Source organism: Cyanistes caeruleus, chromosome 5 (assembly GCF_971803275.1).
Source record: "Cyanistes caeruleus chromosome 5, bCyaCae1.hap1.1, whole genome shotgun sequence".
Lineage (NCBI taxonomy): Eukaryota > Metazoa > Chordata > Aves > Passeriformes > Paridae > Cyanistes > Cyanistes caeruleus.
The window spans coordinates 46,651,427-46,674,364 of NC_141705.1; the positions used below are offsets into that span (position 1 = coordinate 46,651,427).

At 39.8% G+C, this 22,938-nt stretch overlaps 1 protein-coding gene across 1 annotated transcript in view; it reads left to right on the plus strand.

The window, feature by feature from the left end:
- COL25A1 (collagen type XXV alpha 1 chain) overlaps window positions 1-22,938 on the plus strand; it is a 295,280-nt gene that overhangs the window by 235,664 nt on the left and 36,678 nt on the right. Inside the window, exons 12-18 of the mRNA XM_086888426.1 lie at window positions 983-1,009; window positions 3,101-3,145; window positions 5,011-5,043; window positions 5,200-5,235; window positions 9,030-9,074; window positions 21,688-21,750; window positions 22,220-22,288. Coding sequence (XP_086744552.1) covers window positions 983-1,009; window positions 3,101-3,145; window positions 5,011-5,043; window positions 5,200-5,235; window positions 9,030-9,074; window positions 21,688-21,750; window positions 22,220-22,288 — 318 coding nt within the window. The remainder of the gene's footprint in view (window positions 1-982; window positions 1,010-3,100; window positions 3,146-5,010; window positions 5,044-5,199; window positions 5,236-9,029; window positions 9,075-21,687; window positions 21,751-22,219; window positions 22,289-22,938) is intronic.

A 22,938-nucleotide genomic window follows, 5' to 3' on the forward strand; every position in this document is an offset into this window, starting at 1 on the left:
TGCTGAACTCTAATCCCATCAGCTGCGAGTGAGCGTCTCTGGTGCACATGTGCTCCTCAGCTGATTCTGTGCATCACACTGCTGCTGACAGACATGCAAGGCAGCCTCTTTACATTTACTGACTGGCTGCCTGTCCATCAGGAATGAAAACAAACCATTTGGGAGCGTGACCTTTTCTTACTCCGTATACAGAAGAAGCCAAATTATGGCAGTTGATGCTTAATTCGTATTCACAGCTGTAGTCCCTGAGTTGCCTAGCGACTGCCAGCCATCAGAAGGGGCAAAGATGAGCTGGAGTGCAGCTCTGAGCCAGAAATGCAGAGATGAGTTGTCAGGGTCAAGCAGGTGTGCAAAAGTGCTTTTGCAGTTCCTCAAGCACGTTTTAATTTTGAAAAAAATAATGGCTATAAGCCATCTTTTTGTTACAGAGATTGTTACAGAGAATATAAGGAGCACTGAGGGCTCTTTATTCTGAAACAGTTATGAATTAGTTCAAGATACTTAACGCATTTTCTCTCTCATGAGGAGCCTTCCGAGCCATTGACAAAATCTTAAGACTTTCCCTTCACAGTCAGACTTTTTGTTTCCTTTGTTTGTTCCCAAAATGAGGAGAACCACACGTAGGAGCCACCTAGGTCCCTGCAGGCTGCTCCTCAAAGACACATGCCTGTTAGCCAGGCTCTAGGACAAAACAGAGAGAGAGAGAGAGAGAGAGGCCTTCACATGCAAACCATTGAAGCTTTTAAAAAAAATGTTGAAATTGTATTGTCTATTGATATCTATTAAATTTATATATTTTATTGTTCAGTGGACATTTTCTTTTTGTATTGTATCATCTGAGACATTGTCATCAGTAGTGCCATAATTATTAGTAATGATAGTAATAATAACATTATTAATAACTAATGATAGTAAGGCTAACGCTTTGTCTTTTGCCTGAGTTAATAACTTATGACTTCTTTGCTCCAATTATTTTCCTCAGGGTGACCCTGGAGAAAGAGGAGAAAAGGTGAGATGTTTCACTTCCTTTGTTGTGGTTCTGTTTTGGATAACTTCCTTGGAGAATTGCCAGTGCACTGATCCCAAGCTTAAAAATAAAAAACCACAGCTACTACCTAGAATTTGAGTGACACTGCGCAGCCTTTCTGAGGGTCAGATAAAACCTACTAATGGAAGTTATTGATCTGTGATTACTGCAGTGGGATCAGTCACAGAGTGCAGTGATTGTGTGTTAAAGGCTGCACAGCTGAGCAATCAGACAACTAATCCTAGCTATGGTGAGACTCAGAAAATGATGAGCCTGACTGAATAAATTAGAGCTCCACACTTTTCTCATAACTTGGTTTTGATGCTCTGACACCTGTGTGGAATAAAACACTTGGGTAACAGAACGATAAAACGACATAGATTCTAGATAGAACAATAGATTCTAAGTGATGCCTGGATAACAAGTTCTCCATGCACTAAAAATGGAATGCTCCATTTGTGCTTGGGTCAGTTTAAATGAGAGCAAGGCAGTCTGCCCCATGATCTCCTGCACATCCTCATCCTCTGCAGGTAATACTGAGCGTACGTTTAAAAAGTAAGTTGTTTGTACTGAGGTGCAATTTGCTCTTGGGAAATGTTTACCTGTGTCTTTGCAGCTACAGCTGAATTTCACTTCCAGATCTGTGTAAATCTGTGTAATAGCAGCTGGAAGCATGCTTTACCAAGGCAATTAATTTCACATTTTCAAAAGCACACCATAATAATAATTGAGTGAAATCTTGAAAGTCTGTACCCCACATGCAGAACTATGTAATCATGAAATATGCATCATGAAATAATTTCTTCTGTTAAGATGATATTTTTTAAGTATTTCAGTAATCCTTAGTTTATTTTCAGGTATAAAAGGAATAACAATGAATTTTAACATGTACTGAATTTTTGTTGCTTAAAACCATTCTATTTTTCCATAATTGTCTTCTGTCTTTTTCTAAAAAGTGTAGTTACAGATCCCCTCAATGTGCTTTATCATGTCAAATGAACTTGGGATGACATTCCTCACTGTTACTCTTCCATGTTTCATGTATGTTTCCTTAATTAAAGTGCTGCTAGATTTTTAGCTAAATTGTTCCACTTGTACCAGTGACTGTGATGTATAAATTTCTAAGTCCTCTCTGAATGGAATTTTACATTAAGGTTTTCAGAACAATATGACAGATACTGAATAATGTTATTTGAATAGTACTACTGGTTGTCTGACCAAGGCCAGGAATGTGTTTTTAGTCTACTTAGGCTCTGTTTTTATCAATATTTTTGGCATTTTAAATACTTCTTGCACTTCACATGAACCTCAAGTCACACAGAAATTTTTAGCCTATATTCTTAACATATAGCAACATATAACATATTTGATGTAGTCTGGACTTATTATATGGTTGCATGATGAGGTGGAAATTAGGTCTTTTTATAGATAAATATTGTGAAATTTTTATTTAAAAATTTTGTGCATTTTTTGAGTAGAAAATGTCTACTCAGCCATGAAGAGGTGTTATCTGAATGTCATTTTTTTAACAAAAAGAGTGCATAGAATCTATGCAGAGATAAAGTCATTTGGTAGCTCTTTGGAGGAGTGACATTTAGTGAATTTTTTTCAGTTTGTGAATCATTCATGAAGGACTTCAGACTCAGAGAGTATATGCTATAAATTACTTGAGAATCCCCGTAAAAACTACTGGAATTGTCTAACTGTCATCTGAATTTTATTAGATGCACCTAGACGAATGTCTCTGTGTTGGGAAGAAAAATGTATTGGTAATTTAAAGTGCTGAATCATCATGAAATTATTAAATCATTCCTTCCTTGCTAAACTGCAGTGAACTGAGAAAGATGGTAGATGATGCCAACAGGTACTTTGATACTTTGTGGGGGGGATTTTTTTACAGATCTGTGAAAGGAATTGCAGCTATAGTCAAGTCTGTATAAGACACAGCCACAGACTGACTGTCTGAATAACAGAATCAACTTGCATTGTTAATCATGTTGGAATGTTGACCCTTCTCTGCATACTGTGTGCTTGCAGAAAATCATTAAAATATAATGTGTATTTCAATTACAGGGGGATGCTGGTGAGAATGGAATGAAGGGTGACACAGGAGAAAAGGTAACACCACTTCTTAGAAGAGAAGAAAATGGCATGTTAGGCATGTTTATAGTGTAACCAGCTAATGAAAATAATCATTTGTTCAAAAGAAAAACACATTTTGAGCTGGGCTTTTTTTAAAGGTGAGTGATTTGGTTGAGTTCATTTTTATGAACAGCAGAAAAATTTTCATTATTCTATCCAGCTAAGCATAAGATTTCTTACTTTATACAGCAGTAGCTCTAGTACAGAATATATCAGCATGGTTCTAGCTAGCACTCCTCTTCGTGGAAATTTGCATCATACAGAAGCTTTGGTCACAACCTTCCAGTGGGAAATGCCCCTTTGAACTATAGCCATTTTTTCTGATTTACCCTTCAAATTTTCCCTTTCTGTGTTTCCATTGAAGAGTGGGACCAAACCAATACAGGACAAAAATTACGGTATCCTGATTGGCAACTTCCCTCCAAAATTGGAAGCTGGAAAATCAAGAGTTGACAATAAGCACACTTTAAATCTTTATTCCAAGTGACATCAACAATAACCGCACTTTATACCTTCTTAGTTCATTGTTGCAAAGTATCAAGATGTTGTAGAAATCACCAAAAAATAGATATTGTCAAAAATTTTGTTTTCCTGAGTTTTCTTTTTTGTGAGACTCACACTCAGAAAATTGAGCTGGTGTTCTCAGTGTAGTTTCTTTAAACAAGCCAGTCTCTAGCAGTCAGGGTAAAGGCTGTGTTGCACATGAGAAAGGGTCAGACATATTGATCTCTTCTGGCCATCATTTTTGAACTCATAGGCTTCTAAAATAATTTCTTTTAGTGACTACACTTGGGCAGAAGCATAAGCACTTTTTCTTATACCCTGCATGTGTAATGCTTAACCAACTTATAATATTTCAGTGCGAGGAGAAGTTTTTAATGGATTTATCAAGCTGGTAAGGAGTGCATGGAAATCCCTCAGGAGCTATTATTTGAGTACAGTAAATCTGTACTTTGAAGAGCACAAGGATTTTAAGGCATATTCTAAAATCAGCAATTAAAAATAGGCATTAGATTTAATAGTCAAGTTACTTGATTTTTGGAGTTATTTTAAATAATACTTCATTTGCAGTGATGCTTACTATCATAGATGAAAGTCCTAAGAACCTTATTTGCTTACTTACATGATGTATGCTGGTAACATAATCTTGATCCGCTCATATGTGATTTAAGAATATAATCTTTTATGAGTATGAATTGAGATTGTTGTTCAGATAGATAGTTCTCCAACAAGTAAATGGTAAGTTTATAATCTCTCTGGGAAGCCTAGTACAGCTTCACCTGTTGCTTTTCTACTTCATTAGCCTTGAGGGTGAGCTTGCATCCACGAGAATGCCCATATTGCCCTGCGATCAGTTGAGTCCTGACACTTGCCATCCATAAAATTAGGTCAAATGCTCGCTCATATCCTTTGTAAATAACAGTGAATTCTTTTTAACGCAGATCAGCAATTTAGAGATGTCAAAGTGTGTCCCGTATTCTGGCTGTGTGAAGTACATTTATACAGCATCTGCATTTTATTATTTATTTATTGTTATTTATTTATTTTTATTAATTTATTATTTATTTATTATTAGTTGTGAAATTTGAGGTTAAGTGTAATAGATGTTTGGGTGAATGAAGCTTAATCTCTCTCTACATGGTCTTGAAAGCAATACTGTTCCTTTTCCGAATCACACGGATGTAATTAATTAGTTAAATGCCTATGTAGCAGCACAGAAAACAGGCTTGCTATGCAGTTATTTTGCTATATGATGTTGCTATACTCTTACATGATTTATGTGTTTCCTGCAAGATTGTTTATGTAATAAGAATGATTATTTCTTGTGGATTTTGTATCAGGGTGACCCTGGCTCCTCTGCGGCTGGAATTAAGGTAATGGAGTTCTAAAGAGGTTGTGCAGGAGAAGAGGGGTGGTTGTACCATGTTGCTTTAGGGTGTCACAGACATTTGGGCTATCATCAGTGGTTTTCCACAGCTCCATCTTTAATTTATTTTCTCAGATCTCGTGTTTTTCATGTTTTCTTTTAGGGTGAACCTGGTGAATCCGGACGGCCTGGGCAAAAGGTACTACTTGGAAATGCTCAGTTTTCCCTTTCTGCTGGGTTTGGGATAAATGATATTACATCCATGTCACCAGTGGCACTTACCTGGACTGGGATGAGTCTGTGGCAATACAGATTAGCAGCCCAAGGCTGTACACATTTTGTCTATGTTTATTTTGTATGTTAAAAAGGCACAGGAATGATGATGCTAATTAACATGAAAAGCAATTTTGACTAACCCACCTTCCCTTCTAGCCACAGCACACTTCTTGAATCAAAAGCTTACCCCGTTGCCACTGGTGAGACTAACAAAGAATGGCTCTGCTCCCTGAGTGATCACAAGCTAACCCTGCATGTTTGGCTATTAATCTTCAATCTGTGGTACACTGTTAGATCTCATCAGGAAGAAAATAAATACTGGTTAGAATCCCATTCACAAGTGCCTGTGAGGGGAATCAAACCATCAGTGGCACGTAGTGTGTTTGGAAGGACACAGACCAGGTAATGCTGCTCTGTTCCTCCTTCCAGCTTCAGAAATCCCCCTGGGTGCTGTGTGGCTGAGGCTGCTTCTGCAAGGACGGGTCCTGCAGGAGTTACAAAAACTGTGCTGCACGAAGCCCTGTGGAGCTGGGGAGTGTGCTCTTTGAATCCACAGTACTTCAAACACAGCCAGTGCTGTGCCCTCGGCTCCCTTTTGTCAGAGCAGGGGGCAGGTCGTGCAGGGAGAACAGAGACAATGAGAGAACTGGATTTGTGCATTGCAGTATTTGGTTTCCCTCTGGAGCCATTGGCACTGTTCTTGCCTCTTACAACACTGAAAATTTTCCACTGTGCACTGCTGCCAAACAGAGTCCTTCTGCCAGTTGAGATACTCCAGACAGACAGCCAAGAGCTAAAATTCTAGTAGATGGCAAGACAACCATTTTCTAATACTCAAGGTATTTTGGTGACTAAGCAAAACTCCAAACCACATATAAATAAGAATTTAAGTATTTTTATTTAAGAAATTACAACTCTCATCAGTGACTAAATAAGACTATTATTTCTTTAGTAAATGCAGTATTTTATTAGGAAAGGTAATCAAAGTGTAGTTTAAAGCTATCTAATCCACAGAATCATTCAGTGTGTGCATTCTGCAGCGTATGCTTTGCTTGGGAAATAAACTAGAAAATGGAGTTAAGCACCTGTGGAGATTCAGACTCTCATTAAGTGGCTGCCATGGAGGCAAAACTAGCAGTGATTTATCAGCAGGCTCCTGGTTCTTAGTCTCAGGCACTCAGATTTGATCTAATTCAAACAACATGGATGAGTGAGAAGTATGCACTTCAGAATTTCTATATTCTCACCTTCTTTTTCACACCAAAGAGGGGCTTAGTGTCTTCCTTCCATTCACCTCATGATTTCACTTGTGTTCCAGCCCCAAACATCAGCTCCCATAACCCCTGTGCAGTCAGCATGTGCCCCATGTCTGCTGCCCTGCACCCCTGCTTAGCAGGGACTTTTTCACCCCACCAGAGGTTGTGGGAGGCTCTTTCTCCAGTTGGAGTCACATCTCTGCCATCTACATCATCTCAGTGCTTTTCCCCCTCTCTGTGTCCCATTCATATTTCCTTCCTGTTTCTTTTCTTTTATTTTCCTTTTTCATCATCTTCTAGTCGTCCCTTACCCATCTTCTGAGGGCAAATATGTGTTGAGCTGCCCACCCAAATATTATTTACATGAAATGAAACATGACAATATTTCAGCAGTCTGACAAGGCTGTTGTGGGACACACTGTGTGCTGAGGGGGCAGAAGGACCTGCTCTGCCATTATGTAATAGAGTTAGTGTACAGCCTTGGCTTCCTTAGAAGTCATTCTTCTCATAAGTCATACTTGGAATTTTTATATTAGAAAAGGTCCAATAAAGAAAATACCACTCTACATTCATCTACAATGCTAGCTGTAATTAAGAAATAAGGATTGATTTCCTTGTGTTTCATATTGTTGTATCTTTTACGGGTATTTGAATTGTTTTAGATTACTGTGACTCTGAACTGGCTCTGGTGGATCCTTTCTCTTTATTGTGTGTGAGTGTGTGAGGGTTAGCTCTGTCCCAAAACTGAAGAGTAACCTGCTGCAGCAACTCTAATATAATATCAATTATAAATATTCCAATTCTGTGCTTACAGATGAAATTGAGTGCTTCCACAATTAGATGGGAAAAGTTGATGGTTTTAGTGCTGTATGCATGGCTGCTCATGCAAAAAGTGGGAAGACAGAGTAGGGGTTTGGAGTTCAAAGTTTTGTTAGTGCAGTGGAGCGTTATTCTTTTGCAAGAGTAGTAACCCATTTTCGGCTTTAGAAGGTGATAGTCAACATACCAAAAAGTGTCTATTGAAAATGGCATCCTTTCTTCTGATTTTATAGTTAATGTTTTGAGACTGGAATCTTTCCTGTGCTTTGAGGCCATTTGGACAGTTAGAACTTTGGACAAGCTAAAACAGACAAAGAAGCTGTTATCAGATCCTTCTATACCATTGCAAAATCACTCCATTTGGTAAAGTGATTTGCAGGCTCTCTACTGTGTTTTTCATTTTGTGGCAGAGTGTAATCTTGTTATGAGTGTTTCAAGTCTATTTAATATCTGTGCCTCAAAGAGGTGTCTCTGGGTAGTGCAGTCTGATGAGCAGCTGTATTATGTGTAGGTGTGTTTGTGTTTGTGTGTGTGCACACGTGTGTACCTGAGTGTAGGGATGTACGTAAGCGTGTGTGTACACAGGCACATAAAATATTTTAATAGCAAGCCCATAGGTATCAGCCCAAACCGCAGAGTTGAAGTCTGGATTTCTGTAAAGCTCATGAGTGTAAAAAATCTGGAATATAGCTCAATTCATTATAAAGGTAAAGTTGGCTTCAGAGTTCAAACCTGAGCTTCCAGAAAGTTCAGGGAATATTCAGATCCAAGGTGCTGGTTGGAATCCATCTCTGTATTAAAATAAAATCCCCAGCCTTTAAAATAATGTTTTATTCACATGTTATTGCTCTTTTTTTTTTTTCTCTTCATCATCTTTATTTCCCTAGACAACATCTTTCCATTTAGCATCTCAAAATGACCATTTGTGAGAATGTTGTCATTCTTGTCTTAGACTAATTCCAAAATTAATGCATTCAGTTTTCAATACTTGTTTCAAAATTACCTTGCAAATAGAGTTCTATAGGTCTTTCCATTGCAATTTTAAATAAGCAAGGTTTTTCCGGGTAAAGCAGTAAAAGGTTACATTCCCACTATCCTTCATGTCACAATGTATATTCACAGATAAAGAACCAGCTCTGAAATGATGCTGTGGATAGCTCTATAAAACTGATGGCCCAGTCATAATTAGGCAGTCCTGCTTGAATTGTCTCTTCTGAATTGCTTTGTAGCTAAATCAGACAGTCTCAGAGCACAGTATCTAGCTCAGAGCTGGAAATGGAACAGAATTAAACATCTGTCATAAGTATGGAACTTAAAAGGCAATGTGTAAAATGAACCAGTGCTGCTTGTTTTCTTCTCTTTTGCTGAAGGCTAATGTGAGTTCATATTTGGCTTTCCTGACATGGATTTTCAGCCTGTGTATCATCTTCACATTGAAGGTTCCCAGAATATATCCAAGTTCTTAATATGTTTCTTACTAATTGTACATTTAAGTCACTCATTTTGAAAAAAAACAATCCTACTGGAGCTGACTAGCAATCATTCATGCTCTTTTATCTTGCTGCAGAATTTACAGGGCTGTTCAATGGATAGTGACCATAACTGGATAATGTCTGTAATATTATGTAATTTTCCTGTGTAGGGTGAACCAGGCCTTCCTGGGCTTCCTGGACTCCCTGGAATAAAGGTAAATAAACTGTAGTACCTGTTGGACTGGGTGGGACCACAGAGAAGGGGGAAAATACAAGAATATAGCTCAAATGGACTGAATGTACTTGTGTTACATCTTTTTCTGTGTTTCTGGTATTAAACTGGGTTTGAGAAAAAGTTATCTTGGTTATCTGTCTGTGAGAAGGCAAACAGTGTATCTTACATTCAAATGTGAAGCAGAACATTCCAGTTATTTCTTTTAAAAATCTAAAGTAGTAGAGGTTTTTAGATTTCTTTTCTTTAATGGAAAAGTCTTGTCATCAAAGTTTTACTTGGTTTCCACTTCCATGTGTGCTTTCCAGTAGCAATATTCTACTGAATTAACCAAGCCTCCAGCAAGAGAGCTGTATTAATTATACACAGGCAATGGAGACCTGGCTCTGTTGACAAAAATACTTTGTGCTCCATTACACAGCAGTGCTTTCCACTGACAAGTCAAAATGTTTTAATAATATCCTGTTCAGTATTAGCTGCAGTCTGACACAATTGTCTACAATTAGCTACTTTGTCTGACACAATACCTGGTTTGGTCCCAGGCTTCCAGTTTGTCTGGAATCTTTAGGTAAGTTGATACAAAACACACATAGTTGGTTTAGTTCTAGCTTAAGTGATTGCACTGGGAGCTGCAGAGGCTTGCACAGTTTGAGCTGTAACTGTGTCATTCTGCACGGAGTGAGCAGATTCACATATCCTGAGTGAGCACAGAGCAGAATGGCCACTTTTCCTTTGTGTCAAAAACTGTCCTTTCAGAAAACAAAATACCTTTGTAACTTTTTCTTTGCATTCCAGCATGGGCCTGTGTATGTCTCAAGGAGAAAGTTCGTAGGATTTCCCCCATGACAAGGAGGATAAGTCAGAGACCAAACTCTTGTTCATTGTGGTAGGATTCAGGATTTATCTCATGGAATGTAGCATTTGCAGTAATTTTCTCAAGGGACCTGTGAATTGCCACAGTATTGAAGCATAATGTCCCTTCTGTGTTACTAGTGAATTATGGGAAAAAATCGAATGTGTGTATTAAATTTTGTGTGTTGTAAAAGCTTAAAATATAGTTCCCATGGAGGTTGTTCATTTTCTGCAAGAATAAACGCTATACTGAGTAGTGAAGATCATGCAGGAGAGGAGTCTTGTGTGATTAAACTATTTTTATAAGGGCCTCTGGCAGCAATCCCTATTCTGTTTACTTTAACAGTGAGCAAAGAGGTAGCTCAGTTGAAGGTCAGTGGGGCACTTGCCTGAGGCACTCATCCCAGAGATGCTTGCCAGAAGCAACCAGAGCTGTGGCTGGTCTTTGGGGTTTCCATGTTCATGCAGACCACATGTCCATGCATATAACCAGTAAATAAAAAAAAAGTCTACATCTGAGTGGCTGCTGTGGGAAAATCATTTGTTGGCAGTAAGAACAGCTCAGCTTCCAGAATCACCCGAAAGACGAAATGTGAAGTGAAAAACGGATGAAGTGTGGGAGTTTTGCCCAGTGAAAATTTGTTTCCAAATTGAGAGGATACAGTGGAAAAACAGTGCGGTTGCCTGCAGAGCAAAATGGAATAATTCGGTCAAATATTAATCATTTAGGAAAAGACTTTCTCCTGTTTAAAATCCAGTCCAGAGGGAGACTGGTGGTGTCTCAGTGAAGAAATTTCATCTAGTGCAATTCTGCATTGAGGTGGCTACCTGCAACCTGGATGGTGACAGGGAAGCAGAAGGTGCACAGGACAAAAGCGTATTTCGTGACGCCAGACTTGCAGGATGGTTGCTGTTCATTTTAAGGCATTTTTAAGCTCTGATTTATTAAGCAGTCTGTAGGAAAAACCACTAGATTCTTCTGAGTCACTGAGGCTATGTCTCTGGCATGAGGAGTGGTAGCAGAAACCAGGGAACAGCTGGGGTTAGGAATATGGGCACTCATCAGCAGAGGAAAAGTAGTAGTTTTGCCCCTTTTTTTACCCTCTCTTATAGAAAATATTTATATACCACCATGGTAAGATCACTATGTTGATTTCCAAAAACAACATCAGTGTTATCTCATAGAGAAACAAATTTCCAGTGATCTGGTGTTGATCAAAACCTACTTTGAAATAGCAGTGACAGGATGAGAAACTTCAGTGTGGTGGAAACTCAATTGTCTGGACATGGAGTCAGTTAGTGCTGTCATCTTGTACAAAACCAAGAGGAATCTTACTTGGAGCAGCAACCCTTCCTTCCTTCCTTCCTTCCTTCCTTCCTTCCTTCCTTCCTTCCTTCCTTCCTTCCTTCCTTCCTTCCTTCCTTCCTTCCTTCCTTCCTTCCTTCCTTCCTTCCTTCCTTCCTTCCTTCCTTCCTTCCTTCCTTCCTTCCTTCCTTCCTTCCTTCCTTCCTTCCTTCCTTCCTGCCTTCCTTCCTGCCTTCCTTCCTGCCTTCCTTCCTGCCTTCCTTCCTGCCTGCCTTCCTGCCTGCCTTCCTGCCTGCCTTCCTGCCTGCCTTCCTGCCTGCCTTCCTGCCTGCCTTCCTGCCTGCCTTCCTGCCTTCCTGCCTTCCTTCCTGCCTTCCTGCCTTCCTGCCTTCCTGCCTTCCTTCCTTCCTTCCTTCCTGCCTTCCTGCCTTCCTTCCTGCCTTCCTTCCTTCCTTCCTTCCTTCCTTCCTTCCTTCCTTCCTTCCTTCCTTCCTTCCTTCCTTCCTTCCTTCCTTCCTTCCTTCCTTCCTTCCTTCCTTCCTTCCTTCCTTCCTTCCTTCCTTCCTTCCTTCCTTCCTTCCTTCCTTCCTTCCATCCTTCCTGCCTTCCTTCCTGCCTTCCTGCCTGCCTTCCTTCCTGCCTTCCTTCCTGCCTTCCTTCCTGCCTGCCTTCCTGCCTGCCTTCCTGCCTTCCTTCCTGCCTGCCTTCCTGCCTTCCTTCCTGCCTTCCTGCCTTCCTTCCTGCCTTCCTTCCTTCCTTCCTGCCTTCCTGCCTTCCTTCCTGCCTTCCTGCCTTCCTTCCTGCCTTCCTTCCTGCCTTCCTGCCTTCCTTCCTTCCTTCCTGCCTTCCTGCCTTCCTGCCTTCCTGCCTTCCTTCCTTCCTTCCTTCCTTCCTTCCTTCCTGCCTTCCTTCCTTCCTGCCTTCCTTCCTTCCTTCCTTCCTTCCTTCCTTCCTTCCTTCCTTCCTTCCTTCCTTCCTTCCTTCCTTCCTGCCTTCCTTCCTTCCTGCCTTCCTTCCTTCCTTCCTGCCTGCCTTCCTTCCTTCCTTCCTTCCTGCCTTCCTTCCTTCCTGCCTTCCTGCCTTCCTTCCTTCCTGCCTTCCTGCCTGCCTTCCTGCCTTCCTTCCTGCCTTCCTGCCTTCCTTCCTGCCTTCCTTCCTGCCTTCCTTCCTGCCTTCCTGCCTTCCTGCCTTCCTTCCTTCCTGCCTTCCTTCTTTCCTGCCTTCCTTCCTTCCTGCCTGCCTTCCTGCCTGCCTTCCTGCCTGCCTTCCTGCCTCCCTCCCTCCCTCCCTCCCTCCCTCCCTCCCTCCCTCCCTCCCTCCCTCCCTCCCTCCCTCCCTCCCTCCTTCCTTCCCCCCCTCTCCCCCCCTCCTTCTCTTTCTCTTCTCCCTTTCCTTTCTTTCTTGAGTGATTCTTGTTGTTTATTACAATTCTGTTCTGGGATTTTGGGTTCTGTTCTCTTGTGGACTTTATAAAACTCTCCAAGATAACATCTTTGCTATTCTGTCTTAATAGTGATATGCAGTAGTGGTGTAACAAAAAGACGTGGCAGAAACCTCTCACAATGTCATTGCAACATCAAAGATCTTGTTACAAAACGTAACTTTCCACAAGGAAAATTTTTTCCTAACAAACAGGTTATACTATTCTCATGCATTTGTGTGCCAGCCCAGTAGCTGTTGCCAGGGATTTTTCAGGCTTTTTCCAAACTTTGTGAGAGATAAGGGAAAGATCAAGATACAGGTTTATTCTACACATTGAAAATTCCTGGATGTAGTTCTTAAATGTTAAATATTAAGTCCCCTTTTCCTTAAATCTGTTAGTTGAACTTAAAATTGCTTCCTTGTGAAGTGGCAGGCTGTATTATGAAATGTTTTAGGTTACTGTGCACATGCACAGCACTCTTCACAAAAGGTAAACCAACCTGTGTGAGCAAAAGTGCTGTGCCAGTCACTGGACCAGATCTCTCCAGCTACAACTCATCTTTCTTCCTATGGTTGAACAGGCTTCAACATATGTAAAGGATTAATGAATACTTACCACTGAGAAACTTTCAGCTTCTTCTAATGCCATTTCAAATTAATTAATCAATGTTCCTTGGAACCTGTAAAGATTTGGCTGAATGTGATACTGCAGTCTGAATGAGTGGCAACATTGGACAGACATGCAAGTATCATATCTGAATTCAGGGTATGCAGCAGGGTTTCTTATTGCTGACTTTTCTAGACCGATTCACTTTGCACATGCGGATGTTTTGGGAGATCTTCCTGTTCCTTTTCGTTCTCCCCTTTGTCAGTTGGTGCCATGGAGGAAAGACAAGCACAGTCAGTTATTTCCAAGACAGTGAAGAAGCCGTCTGTGACATACTGGAGAAAAGTTTCTCAAGCACCTGTTGCTGTTTTGGAATGGCTGGAAACTTAATGAGCCCTGAATGTGTTCCACCTAAACTCAGAATATTAACTCATCGCTCTACTATCCTGACACAGAAGCCTGTCTGTGAAACACAAACTTCATGTGTCTGTTTTACCTCGTAACTGTTGCAGGAAGATACCTACAAAGCAGCACTTGCTTCCTGTAATGGAAAATCACACATGCCCTCGTTCGCTGTAATGTCAGACATCTCTCAAAACCGTTGTGCTCCATTTTCCGGAATTTGGCCTGTACGGTCCTCAATTTCTTCACTGCAGTGAGAAGCCTTCACAAAACACAAGCCTCTTCTCAGTAACAGCACTTTTTGCAGGATCTGGATTTGCTGTGGTATTTCTGGCATTTGTCCCTCCGTTTTTAAAACAAATACTGAACCGAAGCTTACGAGCACATTTAAATTTTTATTTTATCGTCTTCAAGAAAACTGAACCGTTGAGTGGTGTGACATGAGGAGAGAAAGGCTACTTAGCCCTTCTGCTTTTGGGAAGTATGAAAAGCTTTTTGTGTTTTAAAATTCAGTGGAAGTGGCTGATTCAATAGACTGGCAATAGACTTGCCAGAATGCAGTATCTTGCAGCTTTCTATACAGTTACTTTGGACTGACTTCCCTGGGACCATGCCTGAGCAAGGATTCAGAAAAACCTGGAAAAGGATATGGGAGTTTGAATCAATTTTATATCCTTTTATTTTTGTTTTTATGAAAACAAAAGTGCTTCTGATTTTTTCTGTACCTAAATTTCTTTTTTTTTTTTTTTTTTTTTTGTATACCTATTCAGAGATTTTACCCTCTAAAGACTAAATGACTCTCTGCTCCATGGAACATATTTTTTTAAGATCTAGAAGAACTTGATAATACTTTCAGCCAGTTAGTTCTGTTAGAAAAGAGAAATTTTGGAGGAAATGAGAATTTTCCAGCTGAATGCATAGAAGTTAGTCTCCTATTTAAACTCTTGTAGAAAAGAGAGCAACTGTTGTTGAAGCATATGTGTTTTAAGTGCTGCTCTTACCATCTGGCAGCAAAATGAAAGAAAATCTGAAGTGAATGGTAGTTCTAAGGATTTTGGTTTGGAGTCAATGCCATGTACCGCCTATAGAAAAGTTTGGTAAATTCCCCTCTTCTCCCAGGAGTTCTTAGGAAGGCTGTTCACATTTTCCTAATGAATTTTTCCTTTTCTGTATTTCCATTCTTCTTCCTGTTTTTATTCCTTGGTAGTGTTCACAGAAAACCTGCAGGATCTCTCTGTCTCTCTTTTTCCCCCCTCTCTGCAGGTTCTGTGTGTAAATGGGAGCTGATCTAAAAAAATAGGACTTAGTACCCACCTTTGATAGGCTGGGTTTCAGAAGTATCTCTGTGCATGGTTAGGTAAAATGCATTACACAACAAAAGTGCAATGTGTTTTGGGTATTTGCTTTCCATAATGGAAGCAGGTATACAAACATACATCTGTATATCACACATCTAGCTGTGTTCATTGATTCCTAGCTGGCTACTTTCCATATATTATGGCAGTAATCAGTTGCACAGGGTAGACATGTAATTTCTCAGAACTAATTGTGAGAATCAAGGCCAGAAAATGAAATCATCATTATCATTGGACAATATGCGTGTGTCATAGGTGCTTACTTGGGTGTCCTTCAAGATAAATACTTCGAGTGCTTATTAATTTCTCAGAAACTCTCTCCTCCAAATCTCTTATTTTCTGTCCTGGAAAAAGCTGAAACATAAGGAACTGAAGCACAGAATGTTGTTTCCTCTAAAGCTATTAATAGCTGAAAGACTGAGCTTAAAAGAACTACTTCACAGCATATGTTTTATAGCATAGCTTAATTTTTTATTGTACAAAAAAAAGCGCAAATCAAAAATTAAGAAAACAGTTGACTAATGTCAGAATCCAACATCATACTGTATTCAGAAAACAAGTATTTTGTAATTCACAAAGAGGACTTGACATCAGTAATCTGAAATTATTTCTCAAATACAAATTTTTGTAAGGTCAGAAATGAGGGCATGCAGTAGAGCTCCTTACCTTTCAGAAGAGCAACAAAATTCCTTAGATTTGTCATGTAAATCTTTTTTAACAGAAACAATTTGGGGCCATCATTTAGCAGTTTGGTCATAGGAAAGAATTAAAAATTAGGTGCTCATTACAACAAGTGTTTTTATTCTATCCTCAAAAACAGTTACCATGCTGACTTGAATTATAATTAGCCTTAACATAAGAAGTCTCTTACATGATTAATGAGTGCAGAATTAATCAGAATCATTACTGGTTCTGATAGCACTCTCCCAAAGCAACATACTTTCTAAGCAGACAGAACTTAAAAGCAAGAAGAAAATTAGGCTCACTAAAAAGCAATATATATCATACAAAGTGAGGCTTGCTGTGAAACCTCAGGGTTTCAGCCAGGTTCTTCAGCCAGGTTTTACTTCCCTAACTCCAAATGAATCATAAAGTCTAAATACGCATTTGGAAATTCTAAACCACAATTGTTTTTCTAAGTTTAGAGAATGATTAGGGAGTAAAGATATTGTTTCAAATGCGATGAGTGAGCCAGACAACCTGTTTTTAACTGGCAATTTCTGGAGCCAATTCTAAAGTGATATGAAAAGCCTTAAGAAAGACCTTATAAAATGGGGTTAGAGCTATTTTTTTTTATCAGATTTCCCTGTACCTTGTTCATTTCCTTCTTAGGAGCTGAATACTGTAGGCATCCTGAGAGGAAAATTCCCATGGACATCAGGCTATATATAAAGTCTCTCTAATGCCCTTCACAGTGACAAAGTACTGACTTGTATAGTCTAAGGCCAGCTGAGTTTCTGAGAAATTGCTTCACTTTTCTGCAAAAATTGCAGACAGAGGGAGGGCATGAGCAAGTGCAGCTCCATAGTAGAGCACCATGGATTGCTCTGTTACAGGATGCTGAGAATTTGGCCCTCGCTCCTTTCCAGAATGGAGGAGTTGCAGTGTTTTGGTTAGAGAGCAACCTCAAAAACAAAGTCTTTTAGGACAGCAGATGGCAACTTTCAGAAAATCAACACAGGTACCCATGAACCAAAGCAAATTTGTTACAGCTTCATGGCTGTTCTTCAAATTGTCTTGCATCTAGGTTTGGGGTCTTCTTTGATAGCTCTTCAATATGTCCTCACCTTTGCAGGAGTTAGGCGAGGAAAGGGCATCATACTCTTTTTGTTTTAAATATGCTCATAAATGAGCCAGTGCAACACTGAAGACAAACAACCACTGGTCTCTCGATGTGATTAAAATGAGAACCCTCCCACATCAGTCCCCATGAGAAATGAACTTTGGGATCTCTCAAAGTCTGTGACTCTTGAAGAATTTGCATGGTGGCCCATTCTAGACAGGAGTTTTTGGAGGTCCACTAGACCTGCAGGCAGGAGTCTGGAATCTCCAAGCCCGTCCAAAGCTGTGTGTTCAAGCATGGTTGTGGTTTTCCTCCAGCCCACACCACTAGGTTTTCTGTTGATGGAAAAGGTGGAGTGCATCCCTCTTTCCAGAATCCTCCACAGAAATTCAGGATGCTTTGATGTGATATGCCAACTGCAGGAGTCTTGATCTTAGTACATTTAGGTTCCCAAGAGAATGGCAGGGAAAGGTGTTTTTGTGTGTCCTGCCTTGGTGCAGACCTGCCAGTCAGCCCAGGCACAGAACTACCATGGTCTTGGCAATGGGGCCAGCATTGAACACTACAGGACCAGTGAACAATGTGATAAAGGTCAGAGTTAGACATCTAAATTTCTCTGGCTAATTCTAGTGCATAGCACTAGATAAGAATAAGGACTGAAATTACATTCTCCTTTCAGATTCATGGTCTAAAGGTTGATTAAGTCACATTTCTGTAGCATAGAGAAAAAATACTGTAATAATCTGATGTAGCTGGAATACAGTAAGGTAACCATGAGACTTACAGGTAGGATGGTAATTTCAGAAATGGAGGAGAATTTTATTTCATTGTTATAGGAAAATTGTGGTTTGAATGCTTTTCTGCAGCACAGGTTTCTTTTTTAGGCATTCATTGATTGGATGGGAAAATGTGTGGTATAGTCATTAGAAGAATGATTAAAGGAGGAAGGACTTTCTGTGGGAAAACCATGTACACAGCAACTGCTGTTCTCTGCTGGCTGTTTGCATCAGCATAAAGCTTTGTATTTCAGGCACTGGGAGAGGACTAGGTGTGTCTGTGAGACAAAATTTCAAATAGTGATGGTGGTGTGTGTCCCAGCTGTGCAATGGAGGCTAATTCTGACCAAATATGATATTAGAACTGCATTGTTAATAAACATTTGCCAAATTAATGATGTTTAAAACAGAAACCAGCAGGGAAAATGGTATTTCAACTGCTGTACCTTTTTCAAGCAAAAGTTCAAGTTTTAGGCAATTAAGGATTTTGTAAAACTTAAAGATGACAGTGAACTAAAGTGCTGCTTAGGGTTAACCTCTAATAGCAAAGCTAGCCTCTGCTTCAGCCCATAAAAGCTTTGATCCTCATGAAAACCAGTTCTAATTATGTCTAGATAATAATCCTCATAAAAATCTGACTATCCTCTGAAGCAAATTAGGTGACTTTTTAATACTAAATTCTGATTGAGCTCACATTAAACCAGGTTTACAGCATTTTAGGGCCCTTTTCTGCTTCAGATTGTTATAAGAAATGAAAATGAACATAAACAATGGTTGTGAATGGTAGTATATAATTTTTTATCTGACCCACTAGTATTTCCACAGTCAGCAAATACTTGAGAATGAAAATGAACATGCATGGAGTTAGTCTTTTAAAATATTAACACATAAAGGCATTAAAAATGGTTCTTAGTATCAAAACACATCAGTTATGTAGACTAGAAGAAATTCGCAAGCTTGTTAATTTATTTTTTTTAATACCAAGTTGCCTGTGTTGTGAATAATACAAATTGCTCCAAGTCTAGCAGTGGATGAAGTTTGCTGAAATTTGCCTTGTTGACATCTTGTGCAGTGTGGTGGTTTCTAAGCAGTGATTTCATAACTATGCCAGAGGGTTAAACTGAAGACAGAGTCATCATTTCCTGATGGCAGTACAGCTGCCAAACAGTATTTCAGATTGCAGTATTTCAGTTTCTGTGTTCCCTGCCCCAGCTTTAGCAGGCAAAGAAGATTGCTGTACATCCTAACTGGATAAAGCTTATGTAGTGAGATGTTTGAAATGGAAAAGTATTATAGGTCTTGATTACTCTGATCCCTTGCGTTCCTCTCAGCATTTCATGGTAGTTAGAACAAATTCTGAGTTCATTTAAGCAAGAGGCTTAAGAACAGGAGGTGCTTCAGTGAACTTAAGAACCAGAGCTGCAGTCTTGTCAAAGCACAGTGTTCTCCCAAGCAAGCCCTAACTCTTGCTTTCCTGCAGCTATGTGCCAGCTAAATCAAACATGTCATATATGTACAGAATACGCTAAAGCCCTTAGTTCTTGATTTTCTAACCTCATTCCTGTACAGCTCTGGAATCTTGTTTGTGTCATGGACTAATCATAAAGGTCTTTCCCTAGCCTTTGCATAACCTGGTCACCAGCATGCCTTACTGAGAGTAGACTGTTGTTTTTACATTTGACACAACACTGGCAGTGCCAATTTTGATAGATTCCTTTTTAGTTTGGTTGGTTTTTTGCTGTCTGAGTGGCATAAAAGATAGCATAAAGCATGAAGTCGTCAATATTATGGCAGGATGCAGAAGTATACCCAGTGAACGTTTTACTTAATGCCTTATGCTGTGATTACACTCAAGAGATTTGAAATATTAGAGAAGACATGGCTTAGTTTCAAATCATTCAAACACGTCTTTCTACTTAGAAGCTTAGTTCAGATGGCAAATCAGATCTGTTTTTTAATCTACTTATCCTCTCTAGCAGTGGATAGAGGGAGAATTGCATGTTTTTCCTAATGTAGCCAGGTTTTAGCTACTGCAGTTTGTTTCATGTGTGATAAGAATACACTGTTGGATCATGTTCAGCTTGGCATCCACCGTAACTGCTGCGTCTGTCCCAGCAGAGCTGCTGCTCACCCAGTCAGTTCCTGGTCTCTGCTGACACACCACTTCTTCCACTCCACATCTCAAAACATTTTAAAGCTCGGTGCCATATAAGACCTGTATTCTACTTATGCTAATTAAGCCACCAGCTTATTCCATTATCAATTCCACTAGCTTTTGAAAAGCATCTTTTTCTTCTCTCTTTAGAGACTTTGGGGGAAGGTGGGGCTTCTTCTTGGACTTTGGCCAGAAGTTTTCTTGTGGTATGCAAGTGGTATAGTCCTCAGCAAAGAGAAGAATTTGACTCAAAAACTGATTAACCTTTGAGTGGCACTTCTAAGCCTTACCACTGAAAAGAATCATGTAGTCTCTGCATTTTTTTTCTGCCTGAAGTCATAATAAGCTGGCCAAAAAAATTAGCCCGGGCAAATTCAGTATTAAAACAACATGGGGCTATTGAGTACCCTCTAATTCTAAAATAAATGATTGAAGCTGCATTGTTCTTCATTCACTGACATCTAAGTGCTTCCATCTGCAGTGACAACCTTACGTTACTCTTGCTGGTGTGTACTAATATGAAGACTTATATAAACTCTTAAGTTTTTTTTTCTTTTGAGAGAAAAAAAACCAAAAACCCACATGCCTCTCTGTGACATGTTTGTCTCAGTTTATTTCTTTACCATATTTTGAACCGTGGCCAGCTGGAACTTCATATGAGAAAGTTCATTATTTACTTGTATTTTTTTATAATCTAAATGGAGGTCTCTGAGAGTTTGCTGTCGTTCTTCATATAACCACAGGGAGGATTTCTTTGGCTTTGAACTGTTAATGATGGATTGCTGATGAGAGCACAGATGAATGTGCAAGAATACTTCCTAATTTGCTCACCACGTGCAGCATACCTGTGTTTCTAAAGAGGGGAAGAGATGAAGAGAAATATTATTCAGCTGCTTATATGCACTGTTTCTGTATATTATCAGTAAGGATATCACTACGGGGTAAGGATCTATCTGACTTTTAGCTATTTTAGGAGGCATTTGATGGGTAATTTTTAGTCATTAAGTTCAGAGCTACTGCTAAAAGGCTAATAAATAAATATTAATTAGGTTACAAAGCGGATTTTAAAATTTACAATAGCTTGCGGATGTATCTTCTTGGTTCAAATATATCTGAAAAAAATTCAAGATTAAATAGCAGGAAGCCTTGTTCAGGAGAGTGTATGAAGGAAAGCATATGGCTTATTAATCTCTTCATTGCCTCTCTTCAGGCATGGAGATAGGTAATAAAATATGGCCTTACTCTTCTGCTCAGTGCTGCTTCTGCTGCAACTCTGCTTGATTCTTGCTATTTGTCTGTCCTGTTTGTACAAATGAATGGGAAGAAAGGAGGCAGAACAGAGAGAGAATGAGGAGAGTAGTGGCTCATTCCCAGCTGATCACAGCCAGAGAAGTTGTCTGGTCACAGGAAACTGAAGTATTTTATTGTCAGAATGAGGAGGGAAAGTACCATGGTACTGCAGGTCTCTGACTTGAAAGGAGGTGCAACACATCACAACAGCACCATCTCTATTTGTCACTGCTTTGTCACACACCATTTCTGCCCATCTATTCACATGCTGCAATAGGAAACCACCTCAAAACACGTGACTGAAATGAACTCTCCCTTCTTAAATTTAGGAACACTCAGTTCTCTCCTCCCGCCTTCAGACTTGCTTGGATGTTAGTTTGATGCGTTACATGACAGACTAGGTTGCATATTAACACTCCTTAACCTCATAAACTCCATGTTTGACACCTTCTGCTTCATTTGCATCTCATCTGCTGCGTGGTGGCTTGCTACAGGAATTGATGCCCATGACAAAAAGTACTTCTGTGTAATTGTTGCATCACAGCTGGAGAGCTGTAAGCAGTACAGGGGAAAATACTGTAAATAAACTCATGTTATTATAATTGCACACTGCTGAATAAGCAATCTTCTCATATTTTATTTTTAAAGGGTGAACCAGGTTTCATTGGTCCACAAGGAGAACCTGGGTTGCCAGGGCTACCAGGAACAAAGGTAAGGGCCAGTGCTCTGGTGTGAAGCTCCTTGAGCTGATGTCAAATTCAACTTCCCTCAGCAAGGAGAAGAGACTGAGGCTACTATTGGAGAAAATGTGAAGTCATGGACCAGTACTAGGAGATAGATATATAGATATTCATATTGGTACCCTCAAAAAATGTGAATGCAGATGTTACATCATGACTTTAATTAATAAGTCATCTTTTTTCATGTTAGAATCCCCAACTTTGGTTCAAGAGGCAGAATAGGCATGACTGAAGAAACTATTTTCATAAATGTGGGGCATTTTAGGAAAATGTCTTGAAAGTGTGTGCAGGAAGTAGAACTTTGATACTGTGCAGCTGCTTCTGAAAATACAGGTGGACTAAACCACAGTTTCTTCTGTTGGCTTGGTTTCTTTGATCCTGCTGAGTGTGTGCTAAAGACTGCCCAGTATTTTATGATATCTGTGTGTCTGTTGCAATAGGGTGACCGAGGAGAGGCAGGCCCTGTTGGGAAGGGTGAGCGAGGTGAACCTGGAATCCCTGGACCAAAGGTCAGTCTGATTTTTACACTGGGAATGTTTTGTCAGTTTTACACCTATGGACACGTCTTTGCCTGCTGAAAAGTAGAACAGAACTTGGTGAGTGAGCTTTTAAATGAAAATGCTGTCAAATGCTCTACTTGAGTCCAGAAGACAATGGCAGTTTTGTGTTCCCAGCTGTGAAGCTGCAGTCTGAATGGACTCTTATTTGGTCTGCAAAGTAAAGACACTACCTACGTACACTGTCCTGGAATTGGCCTAATTCATTCCAGCTGAAGTAGTGACCTCCAGGTCCCTAACTTTCAGCATCAAAGTTTGAACTCTTTGACCACTGTAGCTATTGAATGCAGAGAAAATCCATTTTGCATGCTGTTTTCTAACTCTCTAAGAAAGAGATCGGTCTAACTACATTTTAGTATTGTCTTAATATTTCCCCTGGTGTTGATACTGTCAAGTTTTTCTTTCCTAGTGCATTTTGAAAACAATAAGGTTAATTTTTTGCTCCTTGGACAGTTAGTTTGTATTCACCAGAACTGTTGGGAAAAGAAGTTGTGGCAACACTTTATTTTAATTTCCTTATGTTAGACTATTTAACTATCTTCTCTATCACTCGGCTATCATTTCTCAGGAGTAATGGAATGGCATAGTTCATTCCTGAAAAT